Source organism: Dermacentor albipictus, chromosome 3 (assembly GCF_038994185.2).
Source record: "Dermacentor albipictus isolate Rhodes 1998 colony chromosome 3, USDA_Dalb.pri_finalv2, whole genome shotgun sequence".
In the NCBI taxonomy this organism is placed as follows: Eukaryota; Metazoa; Arthropoda; class Arachnida; order Ixodida; family Ixodidae; genus Dermacentor; species Dermacentor albipictus.
In genome coordinates, this window is record NC_091823.1 from 151,407,465 (window position 1) to 151,432,889 (window position 25,425).

Here is a 25,425-nt window from a genome sequence, read left to right on the forward strand (position 1 = left end):
TTTTGCACAGGTTTGGCGGCCGCAGCAGTTCGATTAGCTGTGGTCAAATCGCTGGCATTTAAAACATCTCAGAGGGTTTGGCACATATGGTCTGACCCGGAGCTTCACATTTCCTGTCTCAATACTCTCAGGGAGCAAACTCGAACCAAAGGTGTGAATTAGATGTTTTGTTTTGATCTCTTTTCCATCGCGCCTTAGCAGAATTCTCTTAACGTTGATTACGTTTTGATCGCTCCAGCCTTCTAATAGTTCAGCGTCCGTAAGTTCCATGACGTCATCATCCGAAACTTCACCACGGGTGGTGTTCATCGTGCGGTGCGGGGTAAATGTGACTGGGACATCTCCAAATGATAGAAGGTTAGGAAGTTTCTCGTGTTGTTTTTTGTCGCGGAGCTCCAAAAGGAGATCATCGATAGCCATCTTTGATGCTTTATATCCTGGTCCAAATGCCCGAGTTAGAGTTTTTCAAACAACAAAAGGTGCGAGTGTTCGCGCTTGTTTTCCTTGTTTTTCAGAATGGATTACATGGAATCACGGGAAAGTTTGTTTTTGGCGTCCAGAAAATTCAAAGATTTCTTCGGTGCGCCCCCTTTTCATGGAGCGATCAGATAGTGAAGGGAAAGAACTAACCATAAGTGGGAGTGTATTTTTCGGCATTAGCGCCAGCCACCCACCATGGAGCCCAACAAGGGGACGCTGCAGGGCCTGTAAAACAGGGCCTACAAGCGCCCGCTGTACGCTGCCGCTATACCCAAATATGACATAACCAAGGTTGGCTACTCACACAAGGTTAACCCTTGCTGCCAGGAAGGTCGGAAGTAACAAAGAAATGCGAAGGAGACAGGAAAGGTGGAAAGTAAGGAAAAGACAAAGGCTGTAGGGAGAGAGAGACAGGAAAAGGCAACTACCGATTTCGCCCGGGTGGGTCAGTCCGGGGGTGCTGTCTATGTGAAGCAGAGGCCAAAGGGGTGTGTTGCCTCCGCCGGGGGGCCTTAAAGGTCCAAACACCCAGCATCAGCTCAACCCCCAGGATCCCCCTTTCCCCAGACACGGCTAGGCCGTGCACGGCCACACGTGGGACACACGTGTCGGCTACACGTGTCGGTTACACACTGGATGGTTACACACCGGCGACACACGTGTCGGCTACACGGCTGCACGTGTCGCAACACCCCAAACGCCTGCTTGCGCAGACGCCCCTGCGGGTCTGTTATTTCGAACGTATGTAGTTTTACAAATACTTTCGCAATCGTGGTTACGCAAACAAAACGCCAACAACACATTTACCGAAATTGAAACGACACGGTTGTCCCTACGAGCGCGTTAAACAAACAGTGAATTGGGAAAAAGTTTCGCTGTTACTTACTAGAAAATACGACCACGTGCGAACGAGCAATAATTCAGCGCAGAGGTTTCGTTCGTGAAAGATGGCTGAAGACTAAACTCCTCTTGATGTCACCACCATACTAGTTCCGACTACTTGGAAGTAAGCAGAACTCAAACAAGTCGCCCAAAAGATTCATTATTCGAAGAAACATACATAGCACTGTTTGCGAGAACAATATAGCAGCCCTAAAGACAGGCGGGTTAAAATTCGGCAGCGCGGCTGGCCATATATGCAGTAAGTGCGCCAATCGCGATACAAATTTATGCGTGCGAATTTCAGCTATTCCAACCTTACGCAGTTGTACGATTGCTCTCGCATTCGCGGTTATATAACCAAAAAAGGAAACAAAGCTCAAGCAAGGCTATTGCGGACAGTGCTGTCTGGAATAGTTATTTGATTCATATAATTTTGTTATTATTAACCACTGTTCAGGAAAGACACAAGCCATAACTCTCACGGACCCATCCAATGGGCTGCATGGAAGTTAGCGGTTCTAAAGTTCCTCATTCAGAAATTTTTTATTGTACCCAAGCGCTGCCCAGAAACAATATAGGCCAGAGTAAGCTCGGGAATTTGCAGAAAAGCAGTAGGATGGAACGAAACGCAGCACAACACATGGTCAATCGCTTATTGATGTTACCGTCGCCGCAAAGCATGGGGATGTGCAATTCCTGTGATTCGACTGGGCCCAGACACGACGAAAGATTAGTCGAAAAGCTTGCAGGGCTGCTAATAGAAAAACACAGACTTTATGAACTTTAACTTACATCTTGATATTCGTAAGGCGTACAGGTGCCGCGGAGATCGAGGTCCTAAGCGAACGATGAAAGCGTTCACCTGGAAGTGACAAACGTTCATGCTGGAACTCATGAGTAGATGACACGACCACCACGTCCAGTGAAAACGCGCAGACTGAACGCTGGGCGCACCAACCTTAAGGCATTCCGAGTCTACAGATAAGGGCGAAGAGATGCAATAAAATGGCGGCCTTAGGTCATGTGACCGACTAGGCGCAAATGAGCACAAAGCGTACAAATAAGAGAGATTGGTCTTTTGAATGGCTAAAGGCAGTTACTGCTCCGTTCTACAGCAGTAGTTGCATCCGTCGCAGAAGTAGCAGTGCTTGGTTTTCTCGACATCTTCGGAGAGAGCGGGAGCGTGGGACACGATTGCTTCGCTTACGCTTGCCGTAGTTCACAATGCGTGGTAATGCGCAGCTGTTACGGTGCTCTACCTACCAATTTGTGACGTTTCCTCCGATATGCTCGATCAGTTTCGGTCGTTCATAGCTGCGTCTCCATTTATCCTCTGCACTGGAAGTTAGATCCTGAGTGCAGCAGCTTCAGAAAGACACTTAACATTCGGCGATATGATCACGTACTACGTGTTGGATTGTGTGTCTTGGTCCCAAATATGTCCAGTATGGAAATCCTGTTACAAACATTGAAGTAACTCGAGAAGCAGTTGGCAAAGAACGAACGCTTTAATGAAGGTTAGTGTAGCTTTTATAGTCCTTATCGTGTGACATCAGCCGCAGGCACTGCCGATTCACAAGAAGCATGGCCGGTGAATCTAACCAAACAAACACGTGCCAGCGGCGCATGCTGATTCACAATTCTTCCCCCTTAAGGAGTGAAGTGGTCCGGGGGCCGGGGCTTCCGCTTCGACCTACGCAGTGTCACTTCAGCCCAGTCAGTCACTTGCGGGTCGCTGGTAGCGACCTCGGCTTCGGCCCGCCCGTCTGACGGCGTTCGAATATCGGTGCCTACTTGAGCGTGACTGTGACTGCTGTCGTGTCCTTGAGACTGCGAGTCTGCCGCTGCGTTCTGGCTACCTTTAGTCGTTGGCACTTGCATGGGGGTCTCGGGTTCCACCGCTTCTCCCACGCTGGTCCTCCTGGTTTTTAGGTGGTCGAGGTGGCGGCAATGTTGCTCCCCATCTGCTGTCTTTACCGTTGCCATTCGCGAGCCTTCGGTGGACTCTACCGCGCCTCGTTTCCATTTGTCACCCACTCCGTAGTTCTTGAACCAGACGTCTTTGCTCAGTGGTGGGCCACTGTTGCACGCACCTGCAGAAGGGAATGGTCGTGACACGACGTTGTGCTATAAAGAACATGGCTGATATCCGAGAAGCATAAGAGCTGGGGTTTGCTTATTTGGCAAGGGAGTGCGCCGATAATGCGAAAGAATGTGGTCCAGCCGAGCTTGCAAACTGCCGCGTGTGTTTTTGTTTAACCCCTGTTTGACAGTCCGTACTGCTCTTTCCGTCAGGCCATTAGACTGCGGTTTGTAGGGAGCTGTCCGCAAATGAGCGATGCCATTGCGCTTCATAAATGCCCTGAACTCTTCACTAGTAAACTGCGGCCCGTTGTCCCTTACCAGGGTCCTCGGCAAACCGAACCGGCTGGCTGAACATAATCTGCAGTGCTTCAATTGCCTTTGCCGAACTGGCGGTCTTCATGGCGGTAACCTCGATCCATTTCGTATGGGAATCAACCACGATCATCGAAATGTTACCTTCCACAGGACCCGCAAAATCGACATGGACCCTAGACCATGGCTCCTCTGTTTCCGGCCAAGGCACGGGTTGTCGGGCAGGAGGCATGCTGCCTCATTCTATGCATGTTGGACACGCGTTGACCAGCTTCTCAATGTCCCGATCGAGCCCTGGGTACCAGAAAACAGAACGTGCCAAGTTTTTCATAGCCGTTATCCCTTGATGTGCATCATGCAGCATACACAGCATTGACTGCCGCGCACTTGTTGGAATAACCGCTCGATGGCCTCAGTACACAATTCCGTGGCTGTACGTCAGTTCGTCTTTCCTGTGCATGTACACGCGTAACGGCTCCTGAGCCTGTTGCAAGTACCGTGACCAGCCATTCTAAATGTAATCGCGGACTTGCGCGAGGTCGCTGTCGGCAACAGTCATTTTAGCCAAGTCGCTTGCCGACAGAGGACAGGTATTGAGGTGATCGATCAGAAGAACATACTCACGAGCGTCATCTTCTGCAGCCTTAGTGTTGTTATGCTCCTGCCGTACCCGTAAACGGCTGAGGGTGTCTGCAGGAATCAACGTCTTTCCTGGCTTGAACTGAATTTTGTAGTTGTAGGCGCTTAGCAAGAGGGACCAACGCTGAATCCGGGCAGCAGCCATGGCGGGAACGGGCTTGTCGGGGCTGAAAAGGCTCAGAAGAGGTTTGTGATCTGTAACAAGCGTGAAATGATTCCCGAGCAGATATTCCCGGAACTTTGTAACCCCGAAGACAACTGCCAATGCCTCTCTTTCAATTTGCGCGTAAATACGCTCAGCAGCTGAAAGCGTTCGCGACCGAAACCCAATTGGTCGATCTTGCCCATTTACTCTGTGATATAGCACTGCGCCGACGCCACACGACGACGCATCGGTTTCCAAGATAAGCGGCTTACTTGAATCGTAGTGCGCCAAGAACTTAGCTTCCTCTAGCAGCTGCTTTGTTGCTCGGAACGCGTTATCTTGTCTGGCTCCCCACTGCCAGCGTGTGTTCTTTTTTAGCAGTGCATGCAGTGGCTCAAGAACAGTAGCCAAGTTTCCCAGAAATTAGTGGTAGTAGGTGACGAAGTCCAAAAACATCCGTAGTTCCGCAACAACGGTTGTCTTCGGCATTTTCATTATTGCAGCAATGTTTTCCATCTTAACAATCCGTTCGTATTTATACGATGTCCCAGAAATTCAACTTCTGCTTGTCGGAACTTGCATTTCTGCGGATTCAGCTTGACACCGTGTTGCCGGAAGTGTGTGAAAACTTGACGCAGCGTGTCACAGTTGCCGCGTTTCTCCGCGACTACCACGTCGTCCAAATATACTTAAATGCCCGGAATGCCTTGCAGGATGCCGTCCATACGTCTCTGAAAAATCACAGGAGCAGAGGCTACACCAAAAGGAAGCCTATTAAAGCAAAACAGGCCTTTCGGAGTGTTTACGACCAATATTTTCTTCGTTTCCTCGTCAAGCGGCAGCTGCCTGTAAGCATCCTTCAAGTCGATGGTGCTGAATACTTCACCACCGTTTAGGTTTGCCAAGATATCACTTATTTTTGGCAAAGGGTACTGCTCCGTGACACATGCAGCATTTGCGGTCACCTTAAAATCGCCATACAACCGAATGGAACCATTCTTTTTGATAACGGGAACCAAAGGCGTGGCTCACTCTGCACTGTCGACAGGCGAGAGAATGCCATGCTTAACAAGTCTGTCTATTTCATTTGACACTTGCTCCCGCATTGCATACGGCACAGAACGTGCTTTGCAAAACCGCGGCATCGCATTTTCCCGCAACCACAAATGGACTGCGGGGCCATCAATTAGCCCTAGACTTGGCGTAAACAAACTGCCGAACTCCTCTAAGAGTGCGCTAACCAAAGTACTGTCAGGGACATTTTGCTCACCGGAGGTTTCCTCGCCGAGAATGCTGAAGACGGGCCTCCCGCTAAGCTCAAATGCGTTGATGACATCTCGCCCGCACAAGTTCGGACCATCGCATTGCAGTACGGTTAGAGTTGCATCTAGGGTCTTTCCCGCGTACGAGACCGGAAGTTTCAGCTGACCCCTCACGGGCAGCTTGCCAAGAAAGCAGGACAACTGCAAGGACGTCTCGCGGAGCGTAGGCCAGGCATGCCGATGCTTGCAGTATGTTTTCCACGTAATGATGGAGACAGGCGATCCGGTGTCCACTTGCATTGTCAGCGGAATTCCGCTCCAGCAGAGGGTGCGAACCACAGACTTGACCAAGTTTACCGACGTGGTGTACAAACTCAGTAGACAAAGTTCATTGGCGTCGCTCTCTGAAGAATGCTCCCCACAAAGGGCCACCCCTTGTTTCCATACACACATCTTAGCTAGGTGCCCTTTACGTCGGCAGCGAAAACACTCTGCCCGGCGAAACTTGCACTTTGCTGCCTTGTGCTTAGTGCTACCACAGCACGGGCAAACGACGTCTTCGCTTGGTCGAAAAGTGCTCGGATGAGTCTTGTGGTAATACGGTTGACCTTGCACCTTGCTCCTCACGGCATGGACGTCGCCATAATCCTGTGTCCTCTCCATGCGTTCAACGTTGAGAGCTGCCATCTCTGCTGCTAACGCTTTATCTTCGGCTTCTTTAAGCGTCACCGAAGGTCTGGCCAAAAGCTTCCGACGAACGCCGGCATCACGTAGACCACAAACAAGTCTGTCTCGTAGCATCCTGTCCCGTGCTTCGCATATGTCCCGTGTCCCGTGCCTCACCGTAAGCTTCAAAGTAGGACTGCAGACGCACCTGGTAGGCGTTCCAACTGTCTTCCGTTTCGTCGAAACCCGGTCGTCCAACGTGGGCTGCCATGGAGCAGGCACGGCCCGGTGGTGGGCAGCCTCATCGCCACTGAAGTAACTCGAGAAGCAGTTGGCAATGAACGAACGCTTTATTAAAGGTTAGTGTAGCTTTTATAGTCCTTATCTTGTGACGTCAGCCGCAGCCACTGAGGATTCACAAGAGGCATGGCCGGTGAATCTAACCAAACAAACACGTGTCAGCGGCGCATGCTGATTCCCAACAAGCATCCTTCGGACATCCCTGGGGTTAAAGTTCTGGAATTTGTTTATATTCCAGAAGTTCGAACGTTTGTATGTCCGAAGATTGTTTTAAACAGGACATGTAAAAATTAATGTACTCATGTTATGTACTGGACGTCTAAACCAAGATTTGGACATTTGGATCTAATTGCAAGTTCCAGAGTGTAGTCATCGTTCAATGAGCTGCGCTCTAATGACCGGCAGAAAAGCTCGATGACAAGTTTGCTGACTTCAGTGCATAGAAAACTCGGTGTCTCGGAGGGGAAACGATCTACGCCAGCCAAACGTCGTGATCGGCACGGGCAGAGAGATAGATAGTAATCTAAACCGGAAGCACGGCGAAGCGTCGTCAGGGGAGAGGGAGTCCCGCGACGCGCCTGGCAGCGGTCCCAATGCGCGCGCGGCGCGCCTCCTGTCGGGGCAGCGCCGTACATTGAGAGGAGGGGGTCTTCTGTGTTTGCCGCAAGATGGCTCTGCGTGTGCGGAAAGCGCAGAAGAAATGCAGCGGAAACGCACTTCGCAACTCGTGTAATTGTGACTTCTGTACGTTACATGTTCATAATTACCGATATACACCGCAGTATAACTTTCCACGGCTCGTTTTGAAGGCAACACCGCATTCACTAGAGGCGCGTTTGCACCGCTTGGAAGCATCGAACTCGTGGCTGAGTGGTAGCGTCTCCGTCTCACACTCCGGAGACCTGGGTTCGATTCCCACCGGGCCAATCTTGGAAGTTGCTTTTTATTTATGAAGCGCCTGCCGTGATTTATCGCTCACGGTCAACGCCGCCGACGCCGACGACACCGGCTTTTCTGCGACACGAGCTCCTTAACGCTATCGCGTTAAAATCAGCGGCCGCCCCATGCGAATGAAGGTGAGCAGAATCGCTCTGCGGTGTTCCGATGGAAGCCCAGAAGCTCTGGATGCCACCATGTACATCTCTAAAGCCTGCTTCCATTATGCCCATGGGACAGGATGACCAGTTGAAGGCAGGAAAGGTGGTCCACAGATCCACAAAATGTATGTTAACACTAGAAGATAAATTTGGTTGAGTTGATGGCGATCCATGTTTCGGAATTTCACGGCGCAGCACAGTTTCTGTTGCAAGAAGTTGCAAAATAGATTCGTTATATGTACATCTTCCGTTGTGTATAGGTTGCCCTTGTCATGCGGGAAGGTTTATGTGGACCAGAGCAGCCGCTACCGGAACATTCGATTAAATGAGCACAAGTCATTATTAAAAAGTACGGGAGCTTTGCACTTGTCTTTGCATTCAACAGATTGCGGGTGACGACCATTAGTGGAAAAAAAAAACGTTTGTTCGGTCTGGCATAAAGATCAACCCACAAGGAATATTATGGGAGCTTTTCATATTGATAAGAAAGGGGAAAGGTGCGTCGGTAGACCATTTGTCACTGTTAGTAAAAAAATAGGTGAGATATTTGGAAGAAAGTGTTTCACGATTGATTGTTGTTAAGTTTGAGAGCGACGTTTGTTACTGGGTTTTTGGTTTTTATATTTCGACGCACTGATTTTATCCGCTTAATGACGCACTGATGTTTTGGACGTGCGTTTCCACAACTTACCAGGATAGTTCCTAATATGCAAGTACTGTAGCTCAGTTGTTGACATCTGCTTCTGTGTTGGCAGTGGTGTATAAATGTGATTTTCGTCAAAATGAACGTTAGTTGTGAGTCAGCGCCAGTGTCGTGTTCTTTCTTTTCTTCGCACTTGTCTGTTTCGCGCTGTTAATTTCCAAACATGCATGTGTTTAAAGTAACTACAGTAACGCTGCTTGTGAGTATAGTCCATCGATTTTCTCAGACGCTTAATACCTGAGCTAATATATCTGCTGTGTTTAGATATTTTATATTTCTTTGGATAAAGTGCCTCTTGAAGAGTTAGTATTCAAACCTGAAAGTATCGTGTTTTGCCAGATATGATTGAGCGGAATAATTTATACACAGCGATCAGTCTTGAGGCCCGAGTTTGTCCTCCATTCTGAGTGCTACTTCAGGTATACCGCAAGTTGTGTGTAACTTGTAATTGTATTAACAATTTAGTTCACGTCATACCTAATCATATTTATCGTAATATATGCCGGCGACTGTGTTGTTCTGAAACAAATGTGTTCATTGTATGAGCGTCTTTTACATCAGGAAGCACCGATGCTAAATTATGAATTGTGTGAGAAAAAGGATCATTCAACATGGAGCATGGAACCCAGACACCATGTCGGTGTAATTGGTGTATGATACGCAATACATCAGAACACCAGAAAAACGTCACGGGCAGGACAGCGAACTGCTGCCTGAGCACGTGTGCTGTACCGTGTCCTATACGTGGCTTTCTTGCAATCTCCTAATTTATTGCGTAACAAGTTTAATTTGCCAGAAATGGTTTTCATAAAACGACCAACGTGCAAAATACCCACGTTTCCAAAGGTGCCTGTTAGTGGCTCAAAGCTCTACATCGGCGGCTTCCAAACAGTCGTCATTTTATATAAGTGGTCCGTTGTGCAAGTGGCAGCATAAGACTCGGCATATCGCCTTATGTTCCACCACTAGAACCCTCCGCACAGTCGATCATTATTTCTCAAGTGTAAAAAATGACCAGTCTTGATTGGCATCTCGAAGTGATGCCAGCTTGTGTGAACGGAGGGCCCATGGAACCAGTCGGAGCCACGCAGAGGTGCTTTATCATGTTTATTTATCTGCCCATGGCAGGGATGTTTTTTTTAATTTTACGACTGCCGCTAAGATGTATTTTTGCTGTTTCAGCAAAGGCAGTCGAGAGAGGATAAATATTTGTAATTACGTTCCTTTAGCGAAACCTACAGATACCTATATGACCACCCTAAAATGAATAGGCTACATTTAAATTCAGTTTCAAGTGAATTGAGAAAACATTATTTGACGATGTTAGGGAGACTGAATAACAACTAAAATTTTAATTGAAAACATCGGCTTTTGAACAAATTTACTGTGGTTGACACCTCCGCTCTCAGTTAAAATTGTCTGTCGTTTTTTTGTTCTTTCTTTCTGAAGTAAGGGCGCCTAAACACGTACTGGGTGGGATTTTTTGTGCATGATACTATGCAGTTATGTTGTAGCATTGTCGTGGCCACGTCAGCGCTTTCACTGCGCATGTCGATGCATCCTATGTTGTTATTAAGCAGCCGGCTGAATTTTATAAGGGCACGTTTCTTGTTCACCACCGCTACAAGGTCGATTCAAATAGGTCGCGAAGCTTCGGGCGAAAAGCGGTTCACTACAGATTGTCACCGACATCAGCATGGGGGGTTATGGGAGCAGCGATTGAAGTGCGACTATGTTTGGAGGGAACAAACATTGGGAAAGAAAAACGCGTTTTTTAATTCAAACGAGACACAGTTAGATTCATTCAACGAAAATAAAATTCCTAGTCAATTTTATATATTCGTGATGAGTTAAAAAAATACGTTTAATTTTATTATTATTATTAAATGCATTTCTTTTCAGCGCCCATTGCTACAGGCGGCGTTGACGCCACTGTCACTCGCAGTGCAATGCACGTCTTGAAATGGGCAGAAAGGCGCACTTGTATCACCTGTTGAAATACGCCCCCCTCACAATTTGTGCTTTCTTGCTTGTCGAAGTTTGTCTGAATTTGGTGACGCGGGCAGTTTCATTGCTTCTTAATCTGTTCAGTCAAAAGTAGTGAATTACGACCGACAGATAATTGTGTGGTTGTTTTCGTGCGCCTGCACTGGCCGACGGGCTTGGCATCCGACAATAGGATCAGCACTCTACACCTAAAGCTTTCGTCGGCCTCCAAAGAAAGTATGTTCTGTGCAGGGATGCGATTTCGACAACCGTACGGCTGGCCTTTTCCTGCATCGTTTTCCACGCTGAAAGCTCGAAACGCCCATCAAGTCGAATGGCGGGGCATTTGAATATATAGCTCCAAAGGAAGAACAACAAAACAAATTTCGCGCCTACGAAAACAAAATGACGTCACTTGTGCTTTTAACGGACATGGCGTCACGTTATTTTTTCTTCCGGCGGAAGTGTTCCCACCACATACAGATGGCGCTAAGCCCCATGAACCGGTGATGAACCGCCATGTTTTGAACGTATGGGTTCCTATGGAAGCTTCGCTACCAGGTATATTTACCTTGACCGCTATTCGGCGCGCACCGGGTAAATTCTCCGCATTATTTTGTACATGCGCGTATGACTAAATCGGCAATTATGTTCTCAACGTATAAATGGCGAATTGGCCAACAACAATTGTAGTAAATTGAACGTAGATGCAAAAATTGACATTTCTATGTTTCACATATTTGATTAGCTGCCTCTCAAGGAGTGGAAATACGTTAAATTGCATGTCAAAAGGATAACCTTACCGGCAAACTGCAAAATGTGAAATCTTTTGCGAGTGTACATGTCTAATAAAAATTGAGCAGTAAGATCCCTGTCGAGTTAACAATACATTAGGGTTATACAAACATAATGTCAGGACACATTTAGGTGAGTTGGGTCCATTGTCTGTATTTTTGTGAATAATAACATTGAAATAGCAGCTCACGTCGGATCCGCGTCGCGAATGTAGCCGAAGACGCGAACGGTTAGGCCCTCGTATGCATCGAAGTTTTCTGGAAACTTGATGGCAAAGTCGCGTCCAAGCTAGAAGAACATAGTAAAAGCATATGATTCACCGTACTTAGCATGTGAAAGACACAAAAATACAATTTTTGCCAGTAACAGCATTATCGCATCAGACATGATGTCTGATGGGATAGCAATATACAAAAGTACACGAACAGGACATTGTGCAGAATTCTAGGTAGGCTTCTTAGCACTGAATAAATTGCTGCGATGGCGATGAAAAGCAAACAATGGTGCGTAAAGTTCATAATACACATTCTATTGTTATTAAACTCACAACTATCCTTTATGAAACTATATAGCCGATGGAAGAAGTCTACAATATGTCATGCGGAGCGAACAGCAAGTCATTGCCAGTATGCAAATGGGCTTTCAAAAAATTGCATTTAGTGGAACATGAAGGCACTATCAATGCCTATAAGTAATGGGTCTTCGAAACGACCTAAGTCTGTCCACAACTGTCGAAGTCATGGCCGGTTCTCAATACTCGCTGATGAATTTTACAATCTCGTATATTTGCGTTCGGTATTATATCTAGAAATATCTGCCCTCTTTAGTAGGTGACCAAGGCAGGGTAAGCCATATTGAGCCCATTGATTCTGGCTGATCGTCAAACACTTTGTCAAATGAGATGCGCGCTGTCGTCTTGTGCTCAATTTGGCAATGTTGCATGCAATCTCTGCCTTCTCACTTAAAAAAGTGCACTCATTCACGCAAAAAAAGTAAACGTAGAAACGCCTCGTTACATGAAAAAATGTGACAGTACCTATCTCTCAATGAATTTCGACGTTAATACGATAAGCATCAATGCACTGTAGGACACATATTGATGTCTGAGGCATGTATTTAGCGCAGCTCGTCTATCGCATGTCCTTCTGAACATGCAGCGCCACATGGCGGTGACACCGTGCAGTTGTTGCATAGAGCGTGTATCACTTTGTATTCAGACAAAGTTGTCTGAATACGCACAACGCGGGTTTGATTCCACCCAGAATCAGGGATACTTTTTTGTTATTCCGGGAGTATCTCCTAGGCACATGCTCCGATATTAACGGAGCGGCTACAAATAAATGCCTGCAGCTCTATTTGGTCAAGGTACCGCAGTATAGAATAAGCACTTTGTTGACCTTCATCGATCGGGCTGCGTCATAAGCCACGTTCAACATGGGTTTAGCTTCATTGAGCATCTTTTGCCTAATATCTTTATTACCACGGCACAGCCCAGCAGAGGAACAGACATTCCGCACTGCACCAGATACACAAGTTGGTGACAAAGAGGTTCGTGGAAGAGTAGATCGCTAGTGACGCCAGGTGGTTAAATTAAATTAAATTATGGAGTTTTACATGCCAGAACTACGGCTTGATTAGGACGCGAGCACATCATAATTGGATTTCTCCACTCTTTTTGCGCATGCACAAGGAGCAGTGGTCGCGAGAGAGAAATGTCGGGACTTTCATTCCTTGAGATTTTTCTTCGACTAGGTACTACGGAGAAGAAAGTTGTTAGCTGCGTTCGTCCCTAGCCGAGGTGGCAACGCAATCGACAGAATGCGTGGCGTGTCCAAGGTGAGTTTGTTGCCATTTTGTTGTGGCGGTGGCCGCCGCCAGAAAACAAAAAAGCCAATGAACTCACATCGGCACGGCAGTCGAATTCGTAAACTGTTTCCGTTCCCGCGAATCTCCTGAAGCATGCGGTATGGCGACCTTGCTAAACGACACTAATCAACAATGCACGATGTAATGTTTTGCCTCAAAATCATCCGAAAAGACACCTCACTTCCAGACGTATCCCCATGCGACTAGAAAAACTTAATATGCTACCATCGCAACAAAATAGCAACAAACTCACCTTGGACACAGCTTCTTCACCTTGCCGGCCACCCATTCTGTCTCAAGCGTGTTGCCAGCTCGGCTAGGGACGAACGGAGCTAACAACTTTCTTCCCAGTAGTACCTAGGCAAAGAGAAATCTCAAGGACTGAAAGTCCCCATATTTCTCTCTCGCAGCCAGTGCTCCTCGCGCATGCGCAGAGAGAGTGGAGAAATCCATTTATGTGTGCTCGTGATTATGACGAAATCTGTAGTGGGAGTCTCCGGAAATTTGGACCACCTCGGGTTCTTTAACGTGCACCTAAATCTAAGTACAAGGGTGTTTTCGCACTTCGATCGCGTCGACCGGGATTCGATCCCATGACCTCGTGCTTATCAGCCCAACACTACACCACCAAGCAACCACGGCGGGTGACACCAGTTGGTGTGCGTATTGATTACGCACCGGGTTTACTCAGCACAGCAGCCCAACACTCTAAGCGTACGACCAAGCACGACACAGGGATGCGAGTTGGTGAGAAAATGGCTAGAGCATCAGCCCGACGGAAATATCGGCAGGAAGGTAGTACTTTAAAATCTGTAAAGAGTCCTCAAAATGCTTATCGTTTTAAAAAGTGGCAGCTTCGCCCTGAAGATGATAGATTGATTGCCAAAGCAAAGTAGTAGACAGATATGAGAAATTAGGGTAGTAGTTTTATGGGAAGTGTAAATGTGTAAACCTGCGCTTACTATCTAAACATGCAAGTACTGAAACGCCTCACTCACTCACCGCAGAAACTCTGCTCTCAAAACTACAGTGGAAGGAAGTGCGGAAGCAGCAGCGAGCGCATTCCCCTCTTTGCTGCCTCTGGCTTCTGCGCAAGCTAAGCTTTGAAAACAATGCACAACCACTCAGATCTCTTACAGGATAGGGCCCACGTGGTCGAGCCATACCCAGCTGCTCCTGGAATAAAATTATCACCCCTTTCACCTCCCCCCTGAGTCTTGCGCGCGACGAAAGACTCGTGCTTCTTCCCTGGTTTTCTCTCCTCACGCGTGAGAACGAGCTGCCATCGTCGACTGAAGCCTTCTTCGCATGACGAAATTTTCATTCCACTGGAAGTGCGATTTCCGTCGCATGTGACGGGAGATCGGAATAGCAGTGCCGACCTTCCTTTTTTACGTCAACTAAACGGCTGGTTGCACGTCACAGCGATTGCTGCGATTTTTCGTCGGAATTGCGCCAAGAGCTCTTTCGCAGTTTGTTTTAAGAAATAGCGTCTTGCTTAACAAACACAATGCAGCGAAGACGTAGATTGACGGATCCATTACGTAGCACTGAAACGGGAAGGGAGAATAAAAGATTTGTGTGCAGATTTGATTCTGCAATTTCTAGGTGTGCGTTGAAACACAACGTAACAAATGAGGTGTATTTTCACGTTTGATTCGTATGGTGTAGAGAGAGAGAGAGAGAGAGAGAGAGATAGAAAGACAAAAACGGAAGGAAAAACAGGGAAATCAGCCAGTGTAAGTAACGGCTCGCAACCCTGTGCTGGGGAAAAGGGTAATGGAATAAAAGGAGAAAAAAGACTTAAAAAACGAAAAAAATTCACGCAGTCACGCGATGCTACGCGCAACAGCCAACGGTGGTCGTCCAATTCACAGGCTCTTAAAAACTTCACCAAAGCTCTTAAGGCCTCGAGTGCCAAAATCCGTCAGCACCAGCGCCCTAGAACTTTCTCTTCTGTGAAGGGGTGATTGTCCAGTTCTAGCGCCGTCACGAGCACTTTTCTTGGCATATTGTAACGTGGACAGTCACAGAGGAGGTGCGCGATCATCTTCTCGCAGCCACAGGTGTCGCAAGCAGGGCAGTAGGCCATAACCATGTGGAAGGAATATAAATTTGTGAATGCCACGCCAAGCCATAGGTGGCACAAAAGTGTTGCTTCCGCTCATGGTAGCCCTGGCGGAAGACGGAGTTGCAAACGTGGGAAGACGCACGTCTTCGTACGCACGTACGCACGTCTTCCAATTTGGGAAGACGTGCGTACGTGAATTCATTGGTGTTCCACAGAGTTTGCCTAAGCTCGCGTGCAAGGGAGCGAAGACTTGTGGCTGAATCTTTTCTTGATAGTTTTATGGGTATAATATGGGCGCCATAGTGGGCCCACCGGGCAGCGTCATCAGCACTGCGATTTCCGGCAATTCCGCAGTGACCCCGTATTCACTGGTAGATGACGTTGTGCCCCTTGTTGATTGCGGGATGGTTCAGCAGTCGGATGTCTGCGACTAATTGCACAATAGGTCCTTGGTTTAAATGGGACAACAGACACTGCAGAGGTGCCTATAAATCACACAAGATAAACGATGAATGTGGTGATTTGGGACCAATAAACTCCAAAGCAGAACGAATGGCTGCGAGTTCTGAAGCCATCGATGATGTAACGCAACACATATTGAATTTGATGGTGACAGATTGAGCGGGAATCGCCACTGCTCCAGCTGAACTTTTAGAAGAGACAGAACTGTCCGTGTAAAAGTGGGTGTGTTTGTTGTGCTTGTCATGTAGGAATGAAAGCCCGCTTTGTTTGAGGGCGAAATATGACATCTCCGTTTTATTTTTGATGTCTTGAATGACAAGAAGGGCCTGGTGTGGATGCAGGCACCACGTCGGTAGAGATGGTCGCACTGCAGGTGTAATGTTTGGCGGTAAAGTTCCATGGTTGGCGGCAATAATTCTACAAAACACTGAACGAGCTCGAGCGGCAGGAAGGGAGGCGAGACGATGTGATGGAAGTCAGCCATAGTGGCTAACATGCATCCTTAAAGAATCGACATGAATATACTTATTGATGGGGCGGTCATGCGCGATTAATATTGTTGTTGTCGTAGATGCACACATGGGAAGGCCGTGACCAAGTCGTAGAACTTGAGCTTCCACAGACTGGAGGGCTCGGAGGTTGGCCTTACCGGTCCCACCAGTACAGGTAAGCTGTAGCGTAGGAGACCCAGGAACAGTGCGTTATACAGTTGGAGCATCTCACTCACAGACGCACCTCATGACTTTCCTGCAAGAAATCTGAGCACGTGTGTTATCATGCCTAGCTTCATATTTAGGTAGGAAACATAAAGACTCCAGGAGCGGTCTCGATCTATTCTCACTTCTAGAAAGCACTTCGTCTTCTCGTAGGCAATAGGCTGTCCAATAATTAACACAACGTACGTACAACACTAACAGCGTACAGTCTCATTACTTTGCGCGTGAAAGCGATCATGGAGCACTTCTCAGAGGATTCCAAACCCCGTACTCGAAGATAACTTGATGCTAGTGCGGCCGCTTTTTGGAGTCTGGCGCGCACCTGTGGACGCGTCGTTCCTAATGGCCAAATGCATATATCGTCTGCATATATCGACACACGGACGGATTGTGGAAAGGTATGAACCAGGTCTAGGAACGTCCAGGAACATCGGCGCTGACAGTCTCCTTAGGCTTTGTTGTGCTAAACAGAGGAGACAAGATCTATGACGTCTGCAGAAGATCGTCCGCGTCGCAAGCCTGCCATAGCATCACGGTATATCTTGTAGTGTTTTAGATACCGTTCTAGGCACATCAGCACCATCCTCTTCATCACCTTTCCCAGACAACTTGCCAGAGCAATGGGACGATAAGACACCACGTCTAGGGCTGACTTACCTGGTTTGAGCAGAGGCACAAAGCGGCAGGACTTCCATGCAGCAGGAAACACTCCTTCACGCAATGAATTTTCGTAAACATCTAGAAAAGCATACCGGGCTGTTTGACCGAGGTTGCCAAGAGCTGCGTATGTCACCGCGTCAGGCCCAGGCGATGAGGAACGACTGCACGCTGCCAACGCAGCTTGCATCTCCTCGATGGAAAACAGATTGCCCATACGAGAATTGCGCGAGATTGGGGCATGAAGGGGGTCATGTACTGGGAACGAGGACGGTAGACGAGCAACCTTGAAAGAGAAACCCTCCGCTACGTAGATCTCTCGGCTGCCATGACAGAGACCTAGGCGTTTAAAGGAGTGTCGTTGTTGTGGTTATGTTCGAATACCGCGCACTCTTCTTCATATATGTGATAGGGTTTTATGTGGGTTGAGGGAATCACAAAAAGTCTTCCATTTGATAGACTGCAGGGATTTGATCCAACGCTGGATCTTCTGTATGCGTCTCGCCTCCATTAGGCCATAGATGGACTTGGTGCATTTGTACCTTCGTTCCGCGTGACGGCGAATTGCTCGAAGCCACTCCAATTCTGCTTCCAATTCAGAAAATTTATGAATAGGCCTAAAAACTCTTGTGGCTTTTTGAGCAGCGTCGTTAATGAGCTCCTCGATGTTGCCAGGTGGATAGTGCTGGATTTTTTGGCAATTCATCTCCATGAGCAAGTGTATTTAGACTAGTCAATGCGTTGAATAACTGGTAGAGTGTGACTTGCTTATGCCGTAAATTTGAACATATGGTGGAACGTGGTCACTGCCATGTCTTTTGTTGTCCGGAAATCATTTTGAAGTGGCACTGAGGCATCTTGAAACAAAAGTCAAGTCCAGGCAGCTGCTGTATGACAATCCCTGCTGAACGGTGGGACTGCCATGATTTAGGCAGCAGAATTCATGGTCCGACCCGAAGGATAGTACACGTCTTCCTCGACGATCCATCTTCAAGCTTCCCCATAGCGGGTGGTGTGCATTGAAATCGCCGGTGAGAATCCATGGTCAAGGTGTCGCTGTTAAAAGTGCACTTAGTCTTGCGTTGTCAAATCGATTCGAAGGTGAAATACAGGCACCTACGAGCGTGAGTGAATTGCTCTTGCATTTTATAGTCAAACATACGTACTAATTGTCGTCATCAGGTGCCACTGGGTTTAAAGCATAGGTGAAATTGCATCTGACGTAAACGATGGCTTTGCTGCGGTCGCAACAGGTGGCAGACATGAAAGCTTCATGTCCTGATGGGCGAATGGCACTCTCAATGTTTGGCTCACAAATGACAATGATTGGAAATTTTTGCTTAAAAACAAACGGACGAAATCCCTAAATGCGGGATTGAAGACATCTGGCATTGCGCTGGAAGATGTATGGTTCCAGGAGTTGTGTTAAATATCATGCTCAGGAAAAAAATCAGAAGCCGAAGTTGGAAAGGAGCGTGTACCTGAGCGCGTGCGTGCATTTTTTAGTTATTTGGCAAGCATCCAATATACTCATCTTCACATGTGCAGTCGTCAGAGAGGTTCATCTCGAGCTTGTACAGTACAGATGGCACAGTGCAGACCGGTACAGATGCTGTAGGACCTAGAATCTGCTGGAAAAGCTCCGTCTTGAAAAGAAACAAGCACACGCAAATTGTTCGCCCTGGAGCTGTTAAATATTATGCTCCGGAAAATAAGAGAAGCAGAAGTTAGAAACGAGCGTGGACCCGAGCGCGCGCCTACATTTTTTTAGTTGTTTGCAAGCGTCGAATAAACAAGGCGTTCTCTACTTTGACTCCGCTTCCTGGTCTTCAACAACTTGTTTAAGGAACGGGTGCTAAGGAGCAGCAATGGTGCTTCTCAAGACCGGACAGTACCGGACTCAGGGTATTCAGTATTTAAAGTGCACCTCGAGCCACCGGAGTGTGTAGGGCAGTCAGTAGTACTCGTAGCGTGTTCATAAGGCCCCGTATTTATTTATTTTATTTATTAAGGAACCCACAGCACCAAGGCATTACAGTGGGGGGGGGGGGGGGGCGGGGGTACAAGAAGAAATACATACGACACCTCTGCTCCTGTACAGTGTTAAAAGTGATAACAGAACAGGAAAAACGACAAAAAAACTGAAAAAAATGCAAAGCCCTTAGCAATGCACATGTACAATCTACAAGATCAAAACGAAAGCATAGTTTGATTCAATCCTCACATCACTCGGCAGTCTATTCCATTCCCTAATAGTTTTAGGAAAGAAAGACATTCTAAAGAATTCAGTTTTTTTTTCGCAAATTGACGGACCTTACAATCATGGTCCACACAATTGGATCTATAAAAAGGCTCTTGCACAAACTTTTCGCGATCAATCCGAGCAACTGAATAATAAATAGCATGGAAAAACTTCAGCCTCAATTTCTTACGGCGCGTGTCTAGCAATTCCCAGTTGAGTGCGTCCTTCGTACGCGATGCACTGTATTGAGCCCCGCGTATGCCAGATACGAAACGAGCGGCAATGTTCTGCACCCGCTCCAGCTTATCTTTATCTCTACGAGTATGCGGGTCCCAAACCGTACACGCGTGTTCCAGAATTGACCTCACTAAGGCCTTGTACAAGATGTCCCGACATGACTGTGGAAAAGTGTTTGCATTTCGGCGAAGAAATGCCAGGATTTTGCATGCTTTAGCAGTGACTTAATCGACTTGGCGGCGCCAATTCAAAGCGGGGGTAAAATAAACACCTAAATATTTAAATTCGAATACCTGTTCCAACATTACATTCCTAATAACATACGGTTGCATATCAAGCTTTTTCTTTCTTGTAAATTTCACATGAACAGTTTTAGACAAATTCAAATCCATATTCCATTTGACACACCACTCTGAGATTCTGTTCAAGTCTTCCTGAAAAATCTCAGCATCGCGGTCACAAGTGACTACTCTATAGAGAACGCAGTCGTCCGCAAATAACCGCATTTGAGACACTATTCCGTCACTAATGTCGTTCACGTACAGCAAGAACAATAGCGGCCCCAACACGGAGCCTTGCGGAACACCGGACACAACTTGCACCTTTTGTGACTGAGTACCACTCACCACCACAAACTGCTGACGTAAGCGTAGGTAATCTTCTGCCCATGATATTACTTGAGGACTGATATTGTAAAAGGCCATTTTTTTATTAGTAAACAGTGCGTCACGGTATCAAATGCATTTTTGAAATCCAAGAACACACAGTCCACGCTAAGTCGCCTGACCAGTGCTTCTGCCAGCTCGTGTACAAGTTCAGTCAACTGCGTAGTACAAGATCGGCCCCTTCGAAAACCATTTTGCAGATGATTAAACAACGAATGTGCGTCCATATGTGCTACTATACTAGTACACAAAATATGTTCAAGAGTCCTGTACGCAACTGAAGTTAGTGATACTGGCCTATAATTTGAGACGGTGTCACGAGGACCAGATTTGTGAATTGTCACTACGCTTGCGATTTTCCAGTCATCTGGAAGGCAGGATTCCTCAAGCGATTTTTCAAAAATAATCTTCAATTACGGTGCAACCGACTGAGCACAAAATTTATAAAACTTGTTTGGCAAGTCATCAGGACACCGAGCCTTACCAATCTTCAGATTCTGCAGCACAGACTCTATGCCATTAATGCTAATAACAACATCATCCATATCACTCACCACCGGGTGGAAATTCAAGGTACTCATATCATGTCTCTGTTGCAATGCACAGCTGAAAACAGAGCTAAAATACGTATTAAAGAACTCAGCTTTTCCTACGTCATCATCAATAAAGCTGTTACGAGACACAAACGGTGGTATAGTCACAGTGTCTTTTCCATTTCTCTTTGCATGTTTCCAGAATTCCTTCGGATTATCCTTTAATTTCGACTCCATTGAAATTCCAAATGAATGCTTTGCAGCTACCACTGCAACTTTCATTTTTTTCGGTAGTTTCATGCAGCTTTCACCAATAATCACGTGTCGGCTTTCCTTTGTACTTACTGTAAGCTAGTTGCCTCTTGCGTGTTAGACTGCGTAACTCCCGAGTAAACCAAGGTTTACTTTTACTTCTTCTTTTGGTTAATGTCAACGCCGGAACAAAGCGCTGCCTCAGCTCAAACATCTTCTCCTTAAATATAGACCATATTTCAGTTACTCCAGTGTAGTCGGCATATGTTTCAAATACCGTCCGGTACTCATTCAACGCTTTATTTATCTCGCATACATTTGCTTTTTCGTAGTTATATATACTCGTCTGTTTGCTGTTCCAATACTTCTTAAATGTTTAACATTCATTTCACAAAACACAGCATTATGATCGCTTATTCCAGGTAGCACGTAAATAGACCGGACAAATTCAGGTTTATTTGTGAATAACAAATCTAAGATATGGTTCTCACATGTCGGTTCCAATACAGTTTGACGTAACTCAAAAGATTCAACCAAGTTAATCAGTTCCTGACTGGACCGACCCGAAAAAGAGTGAAAGTGAGTTTGATGACTACAATTATTATTAGGCAGGTTGGAATCACCTCCAACTACCATGGAGTCTGTTTGAACTGCGTCAACTGTCACTGCCGACTACCTAAGCACATCAACGGATGAATCAGGTGGGCGGTAGAACGAACACACAGTTAAAACTGCTATTATTAAGCGTCAGTCTGCACCATACAGCTTCACATTCATCGGTGCCAGCATTTATCTGAGAAGAAGGAATTTTAGAATCCACAAGAATAGATACACCTCCACCATGCAAGTCTCTGTCCTTTCTATAACACTTAAATCGACCTGAGAATACTTCACCATCAGCAACTTCATTTGCTAACCATGATTCAGTACCGAGAATAATAGACGGCTTTACCATGTCAACTAGAGATGCCAATTCATCAACCTTGTTCGTAATGCTTCGGCAGTTAATTACAAGAAAGGAAATATGCGCTGCATTATGCCGACGCCGTCATCCAACCGGTTCTACTCCCTTTGTAGCATCTGCTTTGTCTTTTATTACTGGTACCACCTCCTTTGTATTGTCATCAAACAAGTACTTCTGACCATTTATAATAAGGGTGTCGTACTTAAGAATGATCTTGTCGCCACTTTGTGGTCGCGATTTCGCGAACTGCCACAGATGCTTTCTCTTTCTACGTGCATCCTCAGAAAAGTCCTCTGAAATACTGACATTGCTTCCTTTAATTTATAAGCACGTTTTAAAACATTTTGTTTGTGAACGTAGGAAGCGAAAGTCGCTATTAAAGGACGATTGCTACCAGTTTTGAATTTGCCTAGCCTGTGAGAATCTGCCATTTTCACTGATTGGATACCCAATTATGATTTGCGCATATCAATTACACATACTCGAGTCCTCACTTGACTCGTTTGGTTTTGTATCTTCTACACCATAAAAAAAGCAAATTACAACGCCTACTCTGGTTCTCGAGATAGTCTACCTTCGCCATAACTGAACCCAGCATGCGCTGGTGTTCTTCACATTGTTTCTTATACATTCTTAAACTTCGCAGTTAATTTGGTCAATACTAGATATGTTAGATTCTATAGACGCTACACGGGCACTGAGATCATTCATAGCGCGTTTACTTTCAACTTGGGTTAGTTCTATTGCATTTAACTTGGCCTTAATGCTATCTTGACCATCGAGGAGCCTTTGCAGAGTTTCGGCAGTGGTCGGGCCAGGGTTAAGCTCAACGTCGCCACTTAAAAGTAGCCGCAACAGATAAAAGGAAATACGACGCAATAATCGAAAGCCATGACGCGAATAATCTTTCACTTCCGAGTGAGTTTTCAGGCAAGCCAATAACATTTGGGGTGGAACCGGCAAAACAAAATGCGTGCGAAAGCAATGCAAGTTCGGATACTAACCTGCAAAAGCAGCAAGAAAAACGTGAGTGGCACCGCTTCTGCCATGCCGGTTCCACGCCCCTCTGGGTGACTGCCAGATCCCGGTATTTGTAGGCTGAAGATAAGGCAATCACTGCACCAGTGTTCCTGGATCAGTATGGTACATCGGCCGAAGTCAGCGGCTATGCTTGTCGATTCGTCGTGGTGAGCAGCAGACGAAGTTCCATTCGCTGATCCATCAACGCACATCCCAGACCAAAAAGGTGAACTCGTAGTTGACGTACATGAAACGGCGTCGCAAAAGACTGTTTCAAAGCTGAGATGCGATGTGCCTGGAAAAGCAGCAAGAAAAACGTGAGCGGCACCGCTTCTGCCATGCCGGTTCCACGCCCCTCTGGGTGACTGCCAGGTCCCGGTATTTGTAGGCTGACGATAAGGCGATCACTGCACCAGTGTCCCTTGAACAGCACGGTACATCGGCCGAAGTCAGCGGCTATGCTTGTCGATTCGTCGTCGTGAGCAGCAGACGAAGTTCCATTCGCTGATCCATCAACGCACATCCCAGACCAAAAGGGGGAAGTTGCAGTTGACGTACATGAAACGGCGTCGCCAAAAGACTGCTTCAAAGCTGAGATGCGATGTGCCTGGAAAAGCAGCAAGAAAAACGTGAGAGGCACCGCTTCTGCCATGCCGGTTCCACGCCCCCCTGGGTGACTGCCAGATCCCGGTATTTGTAGGCTGACGATAAGGCGATCACTGCACCAGTGTCCCTTGAACAGCACGGTACATCGGCCGAAGTCAGCGGCTATGCTTGTGGATTCGTTGTCGTGAGCAGCAGACGAAGTGCCATTCGCTGATCCATCAAGGCACATGCCAGACCAAAAGGGGGAAGTCGCAGTTGACGTACATGAAATGGCGTCGCCAAAAGACTGCCTCAAAGCTGAGATGCGATGTGCCGGCAAAAACGTGAGAGGCACCGCTTCCTGGTGAGGACTTGTTTGTCGGCATCTGGGCTGCTGTCAGACGGTGAAGCATAAGTCGGCGAGCGTGCTGCATCTTGTTTCTCCACTGGTTAGTCTAGCCGTGGAAACAGTGGCCACTCCTCGCATGTGGCAATGATATTGGAAGCTTTCTGCTTAGGAACTTCGTTGCTAGTATTGATAGTTGTCTGTAGAAGTTTGTGGACTATCAGTGGACACGGTGTATCCTTAGCAATAGCAGTGGGTTCCCTACGTCTCTGGTGGTGTCAACGCCGACGTCGCACCGTATGGGCAGCCTCCCTGTCTCACGAACAATCCCCTGACCCTTTGGCTCAAGATCTTAAGCTCATTTTTCACGTGTGGGCAATTCTTTGAAGATGCATCGTGAGAGCCTTGACAATTGGCGCACTTTTTGTTTTCTGCACGACAGGCGTTGGAGCGGTACGACCCAGAGCATCGTGAACACACGGTAGCATTTGTGCAAACCGCACTGATGTCCTTATCCATTCGCGCTTCCGGCACTGAAGCGGCTTTGGCAGAAAGGCCGTACTACGTGTCTGATGTGCCCGACCTTGACGTGTGACATAGGCTGTCTCCTTTAAAAGTTGGCTTCACACACTTCAAATTCCCCAGGCGACGGGCTTGCAGTATTGCAATTCTCTCTGTTGCTGGCTTGGTGAGTATATGCAATTCAGCTTCGCCTATGGAATTATCTACGTCATAGACCACACCGCGGCAGTAGAGTCATCATCGTCTTGTTTATAGCAGCGTACATTTATTTATTTATTTATTTATGATACCCTCAGGGCCAAAGGCATTACAGAGGGGAGTGGTGTTAATATACAAGCAAAACGTACAAGAAAAATACAATATTCGCTCATTATACAATGTTAGCTATATCATTGGAAAAATTACGTAAAATATTACATTGACGCTATCCAGAACCTTAACGTTACTCAAAACGTCTAGCGCTGCGGTGTTTGACATATATAGCGAGAATGTTCATACGGGCGTTGATCCTTACCTCTTTGATCTGTCCGGAATAAGGGTCCCGAGCGACACAGATATACTTTGGTCGTTGAGCCGGTTTAGATTTTCGGTTGCAGCCACAGGCACAAATAAAATTGTGTGGACCGATGATTTTCGCGTCGGGACCAGAGTTATCTTACTTCTGGAAGGAGATGTCCTGATGTGTCTTCTCTTTGCTTTGTAATTTGCTACGGGAACGAAGTCACTGTCATCCGAGGTCTCAGCACTTGTCGCTGAATAGATGAGATCCCTGTCGGTGTCACTCGGGCGACATAGACCGCTTGCTCGGTGCGGCGCTGATGACGTGGAAGGACCCGGCTCCCCTCCAAGTAACTCCACGTCCATCACCGTAGATAAGGGAGAGGTGTCCCCAACAAAGTAGCTTCAAATTCGCAGAGACAAAAAAGCAGCGTTCC

The 25,425-nt window shown here is 46.9% G+C and overlaps 2 protein-coding genes across 4 annotated transcripts in view; both read right to left on the minus strand.

Moving 5' to 3' along the window:
• The window catches only part of LOC139056980 (uncharacterized), a 227,560-nt gene that overhangs the window by 106,036 nt on the left and 96,099 nt on the right, over positions 1-25,425 (minus strand). For both annotated transcript variants that reach the window (XM_070534767.1, XM_070534766.1), the window contains exon 2: positions 11,543-11,640. In XM_070534767.1, the coding sequence (XP_070390868.1) occupies positions 11,543-11,640 (98 nt within the window). The remainder of the gene's footprint in view (positions 1-11,542; positions 11,641-25,425) is intronic.
• On the minus strand, positions 2,896-6,795 carry LOC139056979 (uncharacterized). Of its 2 annotated transcripts, none has more exons than XR_011512485.1 (2): positions 4,384-6,795; positions 2,896-4,053 (listed from the first exon to the last, which is right to left on the minus strand). XR_011512485.1 is itself a non-coding variant. In XM_070534765.1 (2 exons), exons 1-2 carry the CDS (start codon positions 4,541-4,543, stop codon positions 3,013-3,015), a joined length of 603 nt encoding a protein of 200 aa, XP_070390866.1. In that variant the 5' UTR covers positions 4,544-6,795; the 3' UTR covers positions 2,896-3,012. The 2 variants fall into 2 exon arrangements, 1 of the variants encoding a protein (XP_070390866.1); XM_070534765.1 differs by having other exon boundaries at positions 2,896-3,455.